This window comes from Hermetia illucens, chromosome 3, assembly GCF_905115235.1.
Source record: "Hermetia illucens chromosome 3, iHerIll2.2.curated.20191125, whole genome shotgun sequence".
In the NCBI taxonomy this organism is placed as follows: domain Eukaryota; kingdom Metazoa; phylum Arthropoda; class Insecta; order Diptera; family Stratiomyidae; genus Hermetia; species Hermetia illucens.
Genome location: NC_051851.1, coordinates 152,138,338 through 152,156,271, shown reverse-complemented (window position 1 = coordinate 152,156,271; position 17,934 = coordinate 152,138,338). Strand labels below are relative to the sequence as shown.

At 41.6% G+C, this 17,934-nt stretch overlaps 2 protein-coding genes across 8 annotated transcripts in view; one reads left to right on the top strand and one right to left on the bottom strand.

Annotated features, from left to right (window-relative positions):
- Window positions 1-8,874, top strand: part of LOC119651923 (THO complex subunit 2) — a 53,961-nt gene extending 45,087 nt beyond the window's left edge. For 2 of the 3 annotated variants that reach the window (XM_038055753.1, XM_038055752.1), the window contains exons 21-24: window positions 1,592-1,714; window positions 1,788-1,836; window positions 8,574-8,620; window positions 8,683-8,874. In XM_038055753.1, the coding sequence (XP_037911681.1) occupies window positions 1,592-1,714; window positions 1,788-1,836; window positions 8,574-8,620; window positions 8,683-8,790 (327 nt within the window). In that variant the 3' untranslated portion in view covers window positions 8,791-8,874. Of the gene's footprint in view, window positions 1-1,591; window positions 1,715-1,787; window positions 1,837-8,192; window positions 8,280-8,573; window positions 8,621-8,682 lie in introns of all 3 variants that reach the window. The other variant, XR_005249506.1, reaches the window with a different exon arrangement.
- Window positions 8,875-15,448: 6,574 nt separating this feature from the next.
- Window positions 15,449-17,934, bottom strand: part of LOC119652724 (transient receptor potential-gamma protein) — a 57,419-nt gene continuing 54,933 nt past the window's right edge. For 3 of the 5 annotated variants that reach the window (XM_038057017.1, XM_038057018.1, XM_038057019.1), the window contains 4 exons: window positions 16,738-17,070; window positions 16,518-16,673; window positions 16,327-16,439; window positions 15,449-15,806 (listed from right to left, as the gene is read on the bottom strand). In XM_038057017.1, the coding sequence (XP_037912945.1) occupies window positions 15,588-15,806; window positions 16,327-16,439; window positions 16,518-16,673; window positions 16,738-17,070 (821 nt within the window). In that variant the 3' untranslated portion in view covers window positions 15,449-15,587. The remainder of the gene's footprint in view (window positions 15,807-16,326; window positions 16,440-16,517; window positions 16,674-16,737; window positions 17,071-17,934) is intronic. The other 2 variants (XM_038057020.1, XM_038057022.1) reach the window with 2 other exon arrangements.

Here is a 17,934-nt window from a genome sequence, read left to right as displayed (position 1 = left end):
CTCTGGGACTTTCTTTGCAAAATGAAACTTCTATACTTGTCAACTTGAGGAATATTTTGTTTTTGTTTGAGGATGGAGGGACTCCTGAGTCCTCCTGAGTTGATGACAGATCGGACCAACTGAGAGGCAACTTTTTTCAACTCTTATAGTTTATAGACTTCTCTTTTTGGTATTTGACGCAGAATTCCTTCAATCCTTAAACAAAAATAAAATATTCCTCAAGTTCACTTAAAAAAATTCGCTTGGGTCTAGTTCAGGCTTGAACGCAAGGCCGTTCACCTGAATACAATTTGCACTCATGTCGTGTTTGCAATTATATATAAATGGGACGATTACAACCAGCAGCTATTTTCGGTCCAGGCACTCCCAGGGCAGGGGTGAGGCACCATCTGATGAGTTGACACTGCGCTGGACGAAACGGTCAGTCGGTTTGTTGATAATTTGTTAGCCAATTCGTTCGAAAAAAAAAACAGTTTGTTGTTTAAGTATGTGGCGTTGCACCTCGAGTTGTTTAACCATAAATAATAATAAGAATCTTTGGCGCAACAATCCATACTGGATCAGGGCCTTGAAGTTTTGTTAGAGCACTTCACTCAAGACCGTAACGGTACACTACAGTACAATGTAGGAGGCAATGTGGACAACACTGCGCTCATCCGAGATTCAAAGTTTAGTCGACTGGTACCCGACAACCAGTCACGGCAACAAATCCCTCTGCCGCCAGTGAGATTTGACGACTGCCCAGCGAGCTAACCACTTGAGCCATCCGGACACTGTTTCCAATCCTAATATGTTTTCACCCAGCGTCCCGCCTCAATAAACAACGAAACCAATGGATGATATTCGTTAAATAGTTGCTGCACATCCTGAAGAATTGGTTTTTTCTCATTGCCGTATTGATCGTCTGACGCTGATCAAGCAGATGAAATGAGTTTATATGAATTCATTAGAAAATGCCGTGTTTCTGATGTTTTGCTATGAAGCAATGGATCATGGGAACGGAGACAATAATGGCAATTTTAATTTGCTACTGGGGCAGTGCAATCCACATATTTCTCCAGTGAACTTCAATGCACCGTAATGGTCGCACATATTCGCACAATTCGAACGAAGGGATACGAGCTGCAGTCAATTGTGCCATCGTATTGAAACTCTGGACTTTGATTCTTGGACTTAACAATCTTATACAAACAAAGGAAGAAGTTTTAATTTCATAACTGAGAAAACTACTAAAGCCGTCTTCGCCTAATATTTTTGAAGTTTGGGTGCTAAGCCCTAAACGAGGGGTCGAAGGACCAAAGAAAGAGGAAGTAAGTTGCTCCCTATTTGGCCCAGTTCGACATCAAGTGGATGTGGACTAAGGACTCCGCAATCCTTAAAAAAGATATATTTTTGTATTTTTGGTTCCTCTGAAACTGCATATATTGTGCATAAGTGAAGTTAACTATTTTTTTTTTGCTGTAATCGATCTTAAAAAAGACGAAGCTAAAATTATTTCAACCCTTTAATGGTTATTTATTTCTTAATTAGAAGCTCTATCTCTACTAGCTTAAATATAAGCTGTACTGAACAATCGTTTTTTCCTTCACAGAAAGTCGAAGAGTCCAGTGTTGATGTCAAAAAGGAAAGAAGTTCCAAGACAAAAGAACGAAAGGAGAAACTTTCAGATGAAGAGAAAGATGCTCGAAAAGAACGAAAGCTAGGACGTAAAAGGGTAATTATCAACTGACCTGGAGTTACCTAAAGCTGATATGACTAGAACTTTGTTGTTTTTTTTTCGATTTCAGGAGAGGATGGAGGAAAATCTTACGAATGACCATAAGAGGCGGAGAGAAGGTAAGATTTTTTTTTCATTGGTTTTAGGATGTCTCCTCGTTTAATGTTGTTTTGCGCCTATTCTACTTTATGGTGATCGATAATGGTGACGGTACTTCATGGAAAAAATATAGTAAACGTTCATGGTTATCAGTTGAAATTCATCTACTATCAAATGAGGGATACAAATTTTACCCTGAATTGCTACTCAGTAGAGTTTTGTTTGTCATATTCGGAATTTCACAATAGATTTTAGTTTAAAATATTCTGTGAATCTCTAAGCGCACTTGTTGATTTTTGACAATAGACTCTTTTAAAGCATTCATTGTCCTGTCCCTCAATGCAGACAAGGAGGGGCGGTGACTCTTATTGTATTTTGCTGCCACCGAGGACAGTGTAAATATTCTGGAAACCACTTCTTACCTTTCTAGGGAAGTCGAAAATTGTAACAGAAATTTGCTGGAAGTGTGGCTAGTATTTGATAAGAATAAATTTATCTTCACGTTAGCAAGTTTCATGTTGCTAAAGCATTTATTTTTGTGAATTCTTTATCGCCAACTACCAGGGTAGTTACTATCTCAGAGAAGTTGTTTATGCTTGAAGCGCTGGCTGTCAATTGCACTATCTGTTTATTAAGGGATCTGGATTTTTTTTCGGCCATTTAGATCTTGTGTTATTCCTGCTTTTCATTATTCATTGTCCACTGTGAATACTACAGACCCACTCAATAACGCTGATCGTTAATGCCTTGTTGTTTCTATAACGCACACTTGAGACTGTTTCATTCCTATTGCCTCACCTAACTCACAATTACGATAGTAATGTGTTCGCACACCGTTTTATAATTTGCATTATTATTTATTTATTTATTAATATCTGGAAGACTTGGTGGTTATAGTACTAGGCTGTTGTAATGGAAGGTTGCGATTTGAATCTCATTAGTGACAGAGAGATTTATATCGTCACTGAAAAACTGCCGCCAGGCGGCTCAGCTGTGAACGAGTATCTGAGTCAAATCAGGATACTAATCACCGGCGTGCGCAAGTGCTCTGACACGCTTCAAGTCCTTGATACAACTGGATTGTTGCGGCAGCAATTATTATTATTATTTTAGAGTTATCACAAGTCTTTGCAAATGCCAAGCGACGATCCTACCTACTTAAAAATACATTGTAGACAAAAAGTAGGGAATCATTTATTTTTTTTTAAACTATCTCACAAAATATAAAAATTACTGAATTCTTTTCGTCGCCAACTTTTAAAAACTTTTCTCGTTACTTTTCTATCAAAAGTTTGGAATTTGACTTTTGCAGATCACTGTGGTCATAATCTTACTGAAAAATGAGTACCTTGTTGATGGGCAGTTTTTGAAAAACTTACCGGAAACACGTGAATAATGACCTACCTACCTGAACATACAAAACAGATTACATCCCTCAGTTAAAAAAAAAATGGTGGCGGTAGCCGATGTTAAGTCAATGGGAAAATCTGTTGAGAGCCTCCCCGCATCAAGTACGTTTGCAGAAAGGTGTACCTCTGGATGGTTTAAATTAAATTGTAAGAATCCCAGGACACCAAGGCAAGCGGTAAGGCATTTTAGGTACAATACCTGCAGCTGACAATATTTTGATTTCCTGAGCCAGTGGGTCGTAGCTCACCTTCTCCATTTACTTTCGCTCAATTATGGGGATAGAAACATCAATAGTATACGTGAAGCAATTCGTCTTCCCAACTAGGCTTGTGAATGTTGCGCACTGCCTGCTGTTCATACCAGTAAACCAGACATGTTTCCGCGATCAGCCCATGCTTTTATGTAAAGGTTTTGATGAATCACCTTATATACAGCATTATGCCTGTTCGTGTGTTGCACCTGCGCCATAAAAGTACAGCCATGAATGGAACACATAAATCGGTTCGTGTGAGCATAGAGTTTCTGAGCAACAAACTTCTAAGGTGTTCATCAGCATCAGCATACAGCTTGATGTCATCTAAGTACATCATGTGGGTCAGCTCGCACTTAGCACGTAGGCCACATTTGACTGCAGAACCATGCCCTCTAGTATCATTCATGAAAGGGGGTTCAATGTCATGCAAAACCAAAGGGGATTTACTAAATCCCTCTGGAGGATGCCTCTTCGTATATGGATAGGCTCTGAGGTGTTGGAACCCTAAGATGAATACACTGATAAGGTGGTCGCCAAACACTTTATTAGTTTGGGATCAAAGCGATACATACATAGGACTTTGGTGCGTGGGAAGCTGCTAAAAGCCTTGGCATAATCGATATAGCAACTAAAGAGATTTCTTTGGCCTCTAGTTGTCTGTCCTACAATTATCGAATTCCTTTTTGCAACCCCTTCACCCAATTCGGTAGCCCTTCTGCTCCTCAGGCAACGTTGTTGGTCTCGAGGTGCGCATTGGCCCTTCCAATAATAATGGACGCTCTGAATTTGTAGAGGATTTTTGGTAAGCAAGTAATCGGTCTTGTGTCTCCAGGGTCCCGCATCGTGTCCTTAGGGATAAGATAGGTAATCCCCGCAGAGAGGAAAGGTGGAAATTCCTTCGGCCGACTAATGATCTGATTTATGCTATGTGCCAACCGACTATCTATACTGGTGAACTTTTGATACCAGGAGTTCTGCATCCGATCCAGACTTGAGCCCCTCCATTTCTTGGAGCTGTTTATGGTTCGTCGAAACTCCTTCGGTAACGTCCGCAAAATTCATGCCGGGCATAGTAACATGGCAGGTGCCTTTGGCGGTAATCCACGCAGCGTAGTAGGAGCGGATGATATCCTCAGTCCATTTCATCCGCTGCCTACGCGAACCTGCTGAAGTCGTCGCCACAGTTTGTAACGAAACAGCTGCAGTAGGCGGAGCAATGCTCCTGGTTATCATGGCGCCTAGATGTCGATTAGTGGTTTCGACACCGTGTTGTCCATTACGGGTGCCCGATCCACCCACCAAGTTTGACGACTTCCGCCGGTTGTCCCGGATCTCAAATTTCTCCTTCTCATCTTTGGTTTTGTATTTTATAGCCTTCGCCTATTCCCTGAGAGGCTGCGGTGGCATACAGTCATTCAGACTGAAGCGTGTGTCAAATTCCTCGTCTTTCCCAATTTTACAAATTTATTTCCTTTTCAACATTTTTTTTCAAATAAGTTTTAGGTTTAAACACTTCATTGTCAAAATGTTTATTCACTTATTACCGCCCTAACTCCAACAATCGCTAAATTGATGTATGTAAATAAAAATGTTACCTTTTGTTGATGTTATGATAAGTATGTTTCGTCGTATTGTCAATTGGGTGAGTGATGGGTTAATTAGGTGATGAGGTTAGTTGTGCGTAGATAAGCCAACATTAACTTGCTCGGCAAAAGGACCAACTACTCGGGAGTTCAACGAGCTAGATACCAATGGGAAACGGATCCGCTGTGGTGATGCTTAAGTAGTTGGTGGCAGTGATTACCGCAGCCTGAGATGCAGCGATATGAGTACCATTGCAGTTGGATTGGATCGATCAAGTCCTATTTGATGGTGTCATTACAGATTCGGTCTGGAGTTGTAAACTAGAGCATAACGAGTATAAATAAAAAAAACCCGAAAACGCAAAAGAAGAAAAAAAGACCAACGAATATGAGTTGAAAAATTTGTTGGTAAAATGGATGGATGGAGTTAAAGATGTACATTATTCGGCGGAATAGTACATCAACACCATCAGGTGGGAGTGGTTCCTAACAATCCAGAAAAGCACAGAAGGGGGTAGCACTGATGAAGGGAACAAGTGGTTCCCGAAATATCGGTATTTGCAAGAATAAATACTCACACCAACGAAAAAAAGAAACAACAAGTTTTTATTACTTCAATTTTTTTGCTGTTGCTTGATGGTCAAATGTGCTCTTTTTTTTTAGCGTTTTCCATCGTTTTGGCCAATGTTTGGGTCGATATGCCAGCTATTTCGCATCGAATGTTGTTTTTGAGTTGAGTCCTTGGATTGTTGATGTATACATTGGATTTGAGATAGCCCCACAGAAAAAGGTCTGGTGGCGTCAAATCTAGTGATCTGGGTGGCCATGGAAAATCACCATTTTTTATATCAACTTTCCGCTGAACAATGGGTTCAAAAAATCGATTGTAGCGGATGAAGTGTGGCAAGGTGCTCCGTCCTACCAGAGGACTTCCATGTCATTTTCTTCGATGATTGGCATGACAAAATCACGAATCATGGCCCAATAACGCTCGCCATTGACGGTAACAGAGGCTCCTTCGTCATTTTCGAAAAAGAACCGTCCGATGATCTTTTCCGCAGAAACACCGCACCACACAGTCACTTTTTGATCGAAGAGAGGCTGTTTTTCAATTAATTGAGGATTTTCGGTAGCGTAGAAGCGACAGTTTTGCTTATTTACGCCTCCATTTAACTGAAAATGGGCCTTCGTCTGACATGATGATTTTTCGCCAAAAGTCTGGTTCATTGCGAATAATTTCGATGGTTCATTTGGCATAATCAAGGCGTTTCGGATAAGCTGGGTTTAACTTTTGTGCCAATTGAATTTTGTACGGAAACATTTTTAAATCGATACGAATTATGCGGTTGAGTGGGGTTCTTGCAATGCCTAACTCCAGGGAACGACGACAACTTGATGTTTTCGGAGTCTCCTCAATACTGGCTTGCACGGCTTCAATATTTTCATTGGATCGTCTTGTAGGTTGTTTGGATGCGTGACTGGTATTGCTTAGACTACAGTGGATAATAAATTTTGTCTACAAAAGCTGGAAAGTGCTTTTATCATAGATGGAGCACTTTTCGTTTTTTTTTTACGAAATCCACGTTGAGTTAACACAATTGAGAGCGTATTTCGAATGTAAAGCTGAATTATTTCAGCGCGTTCTTTTATAGTGTTCTACTCCACGCTATAAATTGTCCTGGACTGACGCTTCAAACGCCGTGTGTCATTAGTCAATCTGACATTCTTACCAAAAGTTGCAGGGTTGCCAGATGGGTTCACATTAAATGGCGTACCCTGTATCTACTATGCAATGTCTCGGAGGATTTTGAGGTTCAAAGTGAAGCCCGCTAGGGTTGCATCTTATCACCGATATTATTCCTTCTTGTTATCGGTGGCGTTTTTCATGCTACCCTGGAGGAGGACGTAGAGGAGGACCATGACATCTTTCCTCAAACATCTCGACTACGCTGACAACATATGTTGGCTTTCTCACTGGATCATGAACTTTGGCCAAATTACTCTGGATTAGGAAAGAGAGGCAAGTAGAGTTGGACTGAAAATAAACACCAACAAAATGGACCACCACTGTCGCCTTATCTGCATTAATGGATAAAGCATCGGGGGTGTTGATCAATTTGCATTGTATATCTAGCAAGCGTGGTTTCTGCCGACGATGGCACCGAATTGGATATTGCCCGACGCATTGACAGCACTAGATCCATTTTCGTTGCCCTGTCTAAAATTTGCAAATGCAGTTATTTCAACACAAACATCAAGTTGAGACTGTTCTGAGCTAGTGTTCTTTCATTGTTGCTATATGGGAGTACCATATGAAAAGTGAATCCCGCTGTTACTGAAAAGCTTCAAGCCTTCGTCAACACCTGTCTGCGTCGTATCATCGGAGTACGTTGACCTGACACTAATTCTCAAACGAATAACTTGGTCGGCGCGTAGACCTGGTACTCGTAGCACTGTCATCCGAAGGCGGAAGTAGCAGTGGATAGGTCACACATTAAAGAGGGACGACAATTGTATTGCGGGATACACTTTGCAGTGGAATTCACTCTTCCAAGATGGCCAGCGAGTGGGTCGGCCAAAGGGCACTTGGCAGAATGTTAGGACTCTATGTGCACCTTGGAGCCGTTTATTTTGTTCTTCTACTCTCCCTTTCGACTGTACTGTGCTGAGCCTAAAAAGAGAAAAGTCCGTGGATTAAAAAAGTAAGGAAAAGTTTTTCTCCAATTGGCCCACTCCGCCATCAATTGAATGAGAACTAATTAATCCTTAAAGAAAATCTGCTTCAACCACGTTCCGGTCAGAGAAGGGTCTGTTGAATTTTGTTAAAGGTTGTGTCTTTCTTTGAAATGTATATGTATGTGATCGGGAAAAGATTTTCGAAAGTTTTTGATTTCCAAGCAGCATCCTTAAATTCTCTATTATTTTTTTGTTGAAAACTCACAGGGAGCCTGTGAACTCGAATAATCCATTACCTTGGACTAAAAAGCTAACCAAACAATCGAAATATTGAATGTTTTCAATTTGTTTGCATGAATTTCATTATACTGACTAGTCCTCGTGATTCTTTGTGCAGTTTGATGCTCTCATGACTCCATTTTGAACTAATAATCATTTTCTGTTATTTCTTAAGGCAGTGATTGTAGGATCAACGGCGAAAGTATTAATAGAAATATTGGAAATCGTCAGAATAGCGAAAATTGAGTAAAAAAAAGTTCAGGTATTTTGTTTCGAAGGAAGACATTTAGTAATTCATTCTATTTTACGATCAAGTTGTGCGTGATATAAATCTGTATAATATACGTCTAGGAGACTATTGAGGGACCAATGGAGTAATTTATTTTTTCTATTTAATTCTTTAAATTAGTAATTAACTGCTCGATTTTCATGGGGATCTCAAATAGAGTTTCTAGGCACCTAGACTAGACTTGGCACTCACTAGACTCAAGAAAGTTATTCAATATAGGCTTCAACATTAAAGATTAATCAATTACTGTTTTTGTCTGGTTTTCAGTTAATCAAAATGGGGATGATGATTGTCGTGATAAATATCACTTAAGGGTGAGTTTTTAGGCTTAATATCGACGGTGGTTAGTTTTTAAAACTGAATTAATTAATTATAGGAAAAGTCACCGCATTCACGGGAAACTAAGGAGCGATCACATGATAAGTTTGAACGTGAAAAGCAGTATAACTTTACAAAATCATCAAGATCGAGAATAGGCTATTAAGTGTGAATTTTATATATGTACATGATATAGTATTGTATCAAAGGAAATTTTTTTATTTGAACAGTAAAAAAAATGTTAAAATTACCATTTGGGTTGTTTATGGTAGCATCTAAGTTAGTATTAGTTCAGTGGAACAGCTTTAGTTTATAGCTAGTGTTGAGTTAATGGAATTTTCAGATTTTAGACAAAGTAACGAAGTTGTTGATGATTTTAGCGGCATAGAACTTGAAGCCATTATTACCAAAATTAAGATTAGCCTAGCGTTGAACGCCCCTTCCATCAATATAAGTAGAGGCTGCTCAATGACTAACCGAAAATGACTATATGCTGTAGTGATTCAGGCTGTATAATGTACCCCGGTGTTCACCCGATTGCCATTGGCATATATGTATGTATAAGTCGTTTTTAGTGGAGAATATTTTGGCACTATCCACGTTGTTGTAACTTGCACCTAGAGACGCTGCAATGGATCAACTTCTACATCTTTCAACCAGTCTTCATGGCAAATAATAACTGTGATTAGTTCTTGATGAGACATTCAATTCTCCAAATTATTGAAAATGTCATCACAAAAAATCGAACGTTAGAAGACCAATCAGGCATGCGTAGCAAGTGGTTGCAAGTAGAGCTGCTGAAATATTTGAAGAACGAAGCTCGCGACTGGAAACAGAAGGAATCAGGGCCTCTAATAAAAAACCTGTTGAATCATCAGAACACTGAGATACACGATTTCACAACCTACGAGTTTGAGCTTCGACTTTCAGAGCTGTCACAATTCGCGAAGAGTAAAATACACGACGTGAAACTTGAATGCTCATGGTAGGCAGACAAACGTCCGCCGAGTTTAGCTAGTGGTCAAAACTTTGTCCGGATAGCTCAGTGGTTAGAGCACTAGGCAGTCGTACGGAAGGTCACGGTTCAAATTTCACTGGTGGCAGTGAAATTTGTATCGTGATTGGACGTCGGATACCAGTCGATTCAGCTGTGAATGAGTACCTCAGTAAAATCAGGGTAATAATTTCGGGCGAGCGCAATGTCTCCTACAGTATACTATTGTGTACCCTTTCGGTCTTGAATGAAGTGCTCATAACACACTTCAAGGCCCTGATCCAATATGGATTGTTGCGCCAACGATTATTATTATTAATAATTAGGAGAAATTAGACAAACCACAGCTCAAACCCTGCTATATTCAACGAACCAGCGCTTCGGGCCACATTGTCGATATTTGGGGATACTTTGAGTGCGACGTCAAGCTCAACAGCCAAGAAGCTCTTCGTATCCACTCGACTCAATCTGTTAAGGATTAATTTCTGGATTGTGGGATGTTCCAATCCCACCACTAGTCTGCAATGACGTTAATACTGACGACGAACGCAACTTTTTGGCAGTAACCAAGACAAAATTTCCGCAACTCTTCATTGAAGGACTTGCAAAGTGTACCAAAATGCAAATCAAAAAACGAACTCAAATTTTCGCAAAACTCGACCAGTACCAGTCGCTTCAGCATCAGCGATTTTCGCAGAACTTCAGCGCCTCTAACACTTGGGTCTCGTTAGCCGTTGCAACTTCTTTCAATAAACTGCACTGATTGTTGCCGTCCGGAAGCACAACGATAAGGCGCGCATCTGCGGTGACTAATTGACAGGTCTTAACATTTTTGAGCTAATCGAGTATCCGATATTGGCCGTCTTCAGTAAGCTCGACCTTTCGGATGCTTTTCTCTAGCTTGACGACAACGGGAAGAAACTACTCCCCACCAACATCAATCGGTCAATCGGACGTCCATTCCACATGAGTATTTCTTGGTGTAATCAATTATTACGGCAAGTTTATCGCAGGAATGAAGGTTCTGCGTGGTTCATTTGGCAAGTTTCTCAGGTAAAATGTTAATATTATTTGGCAGAAGAAGCAAGACCGAGTGTTTAAGCAGCTCTAAAAGATGCTGATGTTGGATCTGGTTCTCACACATCACGATCCCAAGAAGATAATCGTGGTTGCAGCGGATGCCGTTTTGATGAACGAATTCCATGGTGATACTCTCCGCTGGTCACGAATACGGCGATGCTACCCTCAGGTTCAGTGTGAAGCTCTTGCTCTCGATTTTGTCGCCAAAAAGGTTCACAACTTCATTTACGGCAGATGTTTCTGCCAATCTTTGGATCAAAAACTGGTATCCTCGTCCACACAGCAAGCCATTTGCAATGATATGTTCTCACTCTCTTCCCCTACAACTTCAGGATGCGTTACGTGCATACCGAAAGTTTCGAGTATGTAGATTTGATTTCTCGCTTCATTGCATCACTTCCGAAGCCCATCGGCAAACCAGCTTTCCGTGAAATTCGCCGATATCCAACAAGCATTGTGCAGTAGCCCCGCACTTCACCAGGTTGTTCAATATGCAATATGTATATAAGGCGGCTGGCCACGAAAAAGGGTCAAGTCAATGATTCTGAGATGACAGTATTTTTTGGCCAACGGCTTGAATTGATAATTATTGAGGGCTGCATTTTTGCAGGAAAATTCTCGAAGCATTTCACGATGGTCACCCGGGTACATCATATATGCAGTCGATTCTACTAGCATGGCATCGTTTGTGACATCGAGAACTTCGTTAGGCACTGCGAGAACTATGCAATTATCGCGACGTCGTCTCAACTCAAGTATACACTCTGATCATGGCCCCTGGAAACATCCACCTTGATTTCGCGGGACTCATCAACCAGTACTTGTGTACCTAGCTGTCGTTGACGCTTTCAGTCGATGGTCCAGCGTTCACAAGGTGACAACCGCTACAACAGCAATGACACTTGAGTTTCTGCAGGACTTGGGGGTACGGGGTACGCCATACGATCTGTCCAACTATAGACAATGACAACGACCGGCAGTTCGTATCGCCGGAGTTCAAAGAATACTGTAAGTGGTATGTAATCAAGCATACCAAAATCAGCGAAATGGTCATGCCGACCGGTTTGTAGACTTGCTGAAGACGGCACTCAAGGAAGCGCAAGGAAACACCGATCATAAACTTATTGGCGAATCGCAAAATGATTACTCGTCTCGACTATCTTATGCCGCCTCGACTTTTAATCACATCAAGGGACACGCAAATGGAGGACGGTTTAAACCGCCACCATGGTGTTTCGCGACGTAAATTCACCGCTGGCGATGAAGTCAGTTCTATCAACTGAGAGATGGGCCCGGGTATCTGTAACGGTCATCCGACGATTCATTATCAAGCTCGACGACACCTCATGTGAAGCTCAGGTTAAAACTTGTTACACACAAAATGAGTTTCTTTCAATTTGGACCCCTCGAAACTCCAGAAGGTGAGGTCGAGCCGGTCATCGTCCCGCTTTATGTCCCAAAGGTACATAACACTGCTTCGGATAAGAACTGACCTCACGGCCAAGACCTTTAACTCTCGAAAATGAACTGAGATTCGTTTCTGGAATGTGCGTACCCTCCTCGACAACGCCAGCGAGGGTCCTCAGAATGCTCGATTTCTCCAACTCGAGCGAGAAATCCTGCGATATAAATTGAACATTCTGTGCCTAAGCGAAGTAAGATGATGGGACTGTGGAGTTGAATTCCTTGTCTCCTTTCCACACTAATAGTAATGTGCTTTGTATTCTGGAAATCGAGCTGCGGCAGACGCGAATTTTGTGTCGGGTTTTTTTCGGGCGGGTCCACCAAGCCGTGATGGGTGATCTGAATGCCAAGGTGGACTCTGACAACACCTTGCTCGGATATGTGATAGGGAAGTACGGCCGCGTTCGAGAAAAAAATCCTCCGAAGAATTTCTGGCCCCCTACATGAGGATAGACGATTCCGTAGCCTACATAACGGCGAAATCTATGAGCGATACCATGACCGTCCGGTTGTGGATAAAACGAAACGTTTCCCGGAGAGTGGAAAAACGGGACGATCGTTAAGATTCCAAAGAAAGGCATCCGTTTTGAGCGTAACAATTGAAGGGATATTTGCTGGCTTCTCTCTCAGTGGTTTTTTGATTCGATTGAAGAGGAAAATGCGGCCAACTCAGGTGAATTCCGTGTTGTTTTTAGCCAAAAACTCGTGGATAATGATTGCATTGTGCGATGGTGCATTATCGTGGTGCAAGATCTACGAGTTGTTCGCTCACAAATGCTTGCGTTTCTGACGGACTGATTCACACAAACGTTTCAAAAGACCAAAATAGTATTCCTTGTTGACAGTCTGACCCACAGTAGATCTACTATAGGCAGTACCTTTGCAAAAATGACCCCACTTGCAAATGTGCTTGCAGAAGCTTATCTGTACACATTAGAGACGCTAAACAAGGAAAAGGCATAATCTTCGTCAAATCGTATTGGTAAGAGAGAGATCGGTGAGCTTTTGCTATTCTGGTACTACGGCGTGCTCACCCATATAGCAAAAAGTTGTTTCACGTATTCACTTATACATAAGCAAAAACTTGCCAATCTCACCAATACTTTGGCAAGTCCGGGCGGTATGTCAAACACAGCTGATCGGGTTTTCGGTACATCTCGCTCATGCTCAAGGGCAAAACAATTTGAAATCGTGTGTACTCGCACTGATTTCCCCCCTTGAGGGGCAAGGGGGAGTGAGGTAGCTGTCTAGTATCTAACTGTGGTCTGACCTTATGACAAGAATTCACTTTGCACCACACCGTGGTAATCGATGAAAACTGTGAGCATCGCTTTCTTCTTTGACTGAAAACGACACAGTTTCTTCGGTCTCGGCTCATCCGAAGCGCGCCATTCACTCTCCTGATGGCTGGACTGCGTGTCGTACTCATACACCCACGCCTCTTTTCCAGTAATGATGCGTCTGACGAATTTTGGGTGAGAATCACCCATGAAAATCATGTTTTGGCGATGTACACACGTCCTCCTTTGCCTGAAATTTCAGTCTTTCGGCACCAACTTGGCTGCAATCCAACGGAGAAACAAATCGTTCACCACAATGCTTTGAAGGGACCCAAAAAATGCTCAAGTCTTCTGCGATCTCTCTGATCTTTAATTTGCGGTTTTTGGCCAACATTTCCTTCACTTTGCCAATGTTTTCTTCGGATTTTGATGTCGACATCCAGCCGCTCTGCACATCATGGGCGATGAACTTACGTCCTTTTCTGAATCGTTCGTGCCACTTGAAAACGACTGTTTGCTTTAAAGCATCGTTGCCGAAACATTTTCCCAACATTTGCAAGGTTTGTGTACCGTTGAAATCGTTTTTAATACAAAATTTAATGTAAACTCGTTGTTGCTCATTCAAATCCATTTTGAAAATTCTAGAAAATCGTGAACACGCTCAGAGACACATGCACTCAACTCGACGTAACTTGCACAACTGATGATGAAATAATGCCAAAATTTGACGGCAATATCAGTGACAGTTGAGCAACACATACACACAGAAAGAAGGACAGCCGAGTGTTAAGAGCGCCAGACGACGATCATTCCGGGAACTTTTTGATCAAATTAGTATCTGGCGTGCTGCATACATACCAGAGCAATTAATAGCTATTATCGGAACGACATATGATGGTGCAAACGAGTTTCAGTTCATCAGTGCTTCATCATGTTACCGATATTATTTGTTCTTGTTATCAGTGACGTTCTTCAGGCTCCCTTGTCCGAGAGACGTGGTGGAGTTCAAGGAGGAGTTTGTCAAACGCCTCTACTACGTTCATGACATGTGTACGTTGTATTATCGGGTCATGGACCTTGGCGAGATGACTCTAGATTTGGAAAGAGGCATGTAGAGTTGGACTGAAGATAAACACCACCGCATTAAAAGTTTTGATCAATTTGTATATCTAGAAAGCGTGGTTTCTACCGTCGGGTATCTGAAATCTGGAAATGGAATTATCTCAACATCAAGTCGAGACTGTTCTGTGCTAGTGCTCTTTCTTTGTTGCTATATGAGGATAGCACCCGTGGGTGATGTGATCGAAAGGCGGAAGTGGCAGTGGACAGGTCACACATTATGAAGGGGCGACAATTGAATTGCTGGCTACGCTATACAGTCTAATCTACTCTACCAAGCCAATGACGAGTGGGTCACCCTAAGGGCACTTCACGCAGATCAATATACGAGGAGTTTCGGGGTTTCTTTGGGAAGCTGAAGCGCATTTCAGGTAACCGCGGACAATGACACGCTATACTTCACGAGGTCTCAGCACAAAGTTATGTCTGGTCGTGACTTCATAGATGTAGGGTTGTCGAAACTTTGGTGGGGGTAGGTGTTATTTATTAACAATACCAGAAGGGCCCTTTCTAGTTTGGGCGTTCTCACAATACCGTGCATCACTTAAGTGTTGGATGAACCGCATAGTTTTCAAGTGATCTTCTGACGTTTGCTTGATGTTCTTGCCACAGTTACCAACCGTTTCTGAAGTTGACTACTGGATGCATCCTTTCAGTTTTCCTAATATTTTTTTCGCTCAGATAATATTGATCGATGTCTGTTTACGTAATTGAATGTAATCGTTTTGCTGAAGATAATATAAGACACCTGTCAGTTCCTACTCTTATCATAAATGCTGGATTTATCAAAAGCTAGATAGCAGCCGTCAGCAATGGATGAAAGCATTTCATCAAAAGCCCTTCACAACATCTCCCTCTTCTTCCTGCAAGCAATACTAAATACTTAATTGCTTTTCATATTACATGTCTATATTATGATAATAAAGTACTTAAAACAGTGTACATAATATGCAACTAACGTTGATATAAATTTCCTTTGTTTACTTCCATTTGGTTAACATATCGTATATAATGTGCGCTCGCTCCTTAGTTGGTTACATTCGATGTGACCGAAGCATTAAGTAATGGTTCCCGCGAATTCCCAGCTGTACTCAATGGCTCCATCTGTGTTCCGTCAGGCACTGAATATTCTGGTGGCAGTTCATCGGATTCATGCTGACTCTGGGTGTGCTCATGACGTCGAGGCTTTGCCGAAATATCTCCAGTGGTTGGACATGCGGGGAAGCTAGAGACTCGCTTGATAGCCTGAAAGGAAAGGTCTCGTTAATGTCCTTAAATAAGTTTATCCGGCGAAGGACTTTATTTGTGGGTAAATTTAGTCGGAAACAGAGTTTTCCCTGGAGTATCCTTAGGGGTTCCTTCATGTTTACCTAAATTCTATTCATATCGGGACTCAAAGCATTCATGAGATGATAGCATTAAAAAAAACTTGATTAATAGCTTCCACTCCAAATTTGATTCAAGCTTAGGAAAGTTGCAATTCTGTGTAGTCAACCCAATCATTTGGTCCAATGGATGTGCTTCAGTTTGTGTTCAAACAGTGCCAATAAATTTGCAAATTAAATGATATAATAATAATACAAATAACGAATGGAAGAAGGAAGATTTTTGGTTGACGATTCACTGGGTATTTAAGTGGGGAATATATGAGGAAGGATTCAATAGTTTGCAACGAAAAAAGAACTACCCAATTTCACGAGCATGGAAAGAACAGAAAGTGGTGCATACAGCATGCATTGAAAGAGACGAATTCAAAGTGTTTTACCCTTTCATTAGAGGGATCAGGGTTAATCGACACAGAGTCCAGAACTGGACTTGAATTTTTGCTTGAAGAGAATTTCTTTCTTTTCCGCTTTAAAGCCGCCATGGCATTTAGACCTGGGATAAGAAGAAAATCGAAGGATTACGTGGTGCAATATCTGCTAAGCTGATTTCACGGTACTGATTCAATGATACCTGATTTTGGTTGACTTGCCTCGGTCATTCCCGATTCGGGTGGTAGATGTTGTGCGTTCATATTTGGATTTATTACTCCGTAAACCGAATCTTCAGATCGGGATCGTCCAAGTATTCGTGAAACGTTGCCGGCCTTTGCAGCTTCGATTAGGGTGCCTGGAATGTAAATCATATCAAGATGACTAAGTGTCTCCCATTTTCAAGTTGACCAATCACTTACCCCATCTCTTCTTCTGGTTCGCTAATCGTTTGGTGTACGTTTTTGCTCCACATTTATTTATTTTTGAGTTTGAGCCATGCATACTCATGCTGGGATCTTTGATTAGCATCATCCCACATGTTGGGTTGATGCAACATGGTTTTCGGTGTAAGAAGTGGGGATTGAAGATATTTGAAAAAGTTGATCCAAGCATGTCTTGGTTGTTTTCAAAATGGTCCAGTGAAGTTGCAAACTCAGAGACTGGAGCTAGAGAGTTTGATGAGCCAGGCGGTGCTATGTTGAAACCCTTCATTAGACGGCGTTCCTTCTGTCGGTTCTTTTTTCCACCGGTTCCTGCAATTGGAAATGAACTAATTTTAAAATGGCTTACAGTCTATACAATAACAGACTATCTATTGAATAAAAGAGGGAGAGAGAAGGAGCAAAATAACATCCGGCGATAAATACTAGCGAATTCTGCAGAAACTTCCAGGAAACTTTAAGTTGTAAAAGTACAAAATCAGTTCGAGGCTAGTTCAGTACCTACCCCCCAGGTTTTACAGTATACATTTAAGCAGTGCAATTGCCGCATTGATTAAGCCCTAATTCTTTGGTCCTATGTTCTTGGGTCGAATCCCAATTTTGACCGACCAAAATTCCGCGCATAAGGGCTGGTGTTAGTACCGTGTATGTTATGCAGTGCATTGGTATCTTTTTTTTTTGAGGAGTTGAAAATCATCAAAAGACACAGGTCTGGACACACCAGCGTGTGGGATTTTTGCCCATTAAAACCACCCCCGACTCCCTCCCTGCCCCGCGGAACTACCATAAGGTATTACATCACGGGGCGGAGTCAGCTCACTCTAGCTTAATCCCATTTCTTCTATGCGCGGCGCACGCGACCGCGCTTTTCTCCTTTCCTCTGCGTTTTGCAGTTTATCTTGAATAGATGCGATCATGGAGTTGACCGCATCCTAATTCTCTTGATGTGCTAGCATTTTCGGTACCAGATTTTCTGGTACCAGCACCTCTCCTAGAGTCTCCTCTAGGTTCCTGCTTTCTTCTACAAATCTTGGACAGTGGAAGAATACATGTTCAGGGTCCTCTGGAACTCCATCACAATTTGGACAGTCGGGTGAGGTTTCCAATTTAAACCTGTGAAGGTATTGAAGATATCCTCCATGTCCCGTGAGAAACTGGGTGAGATTATAAGATTAT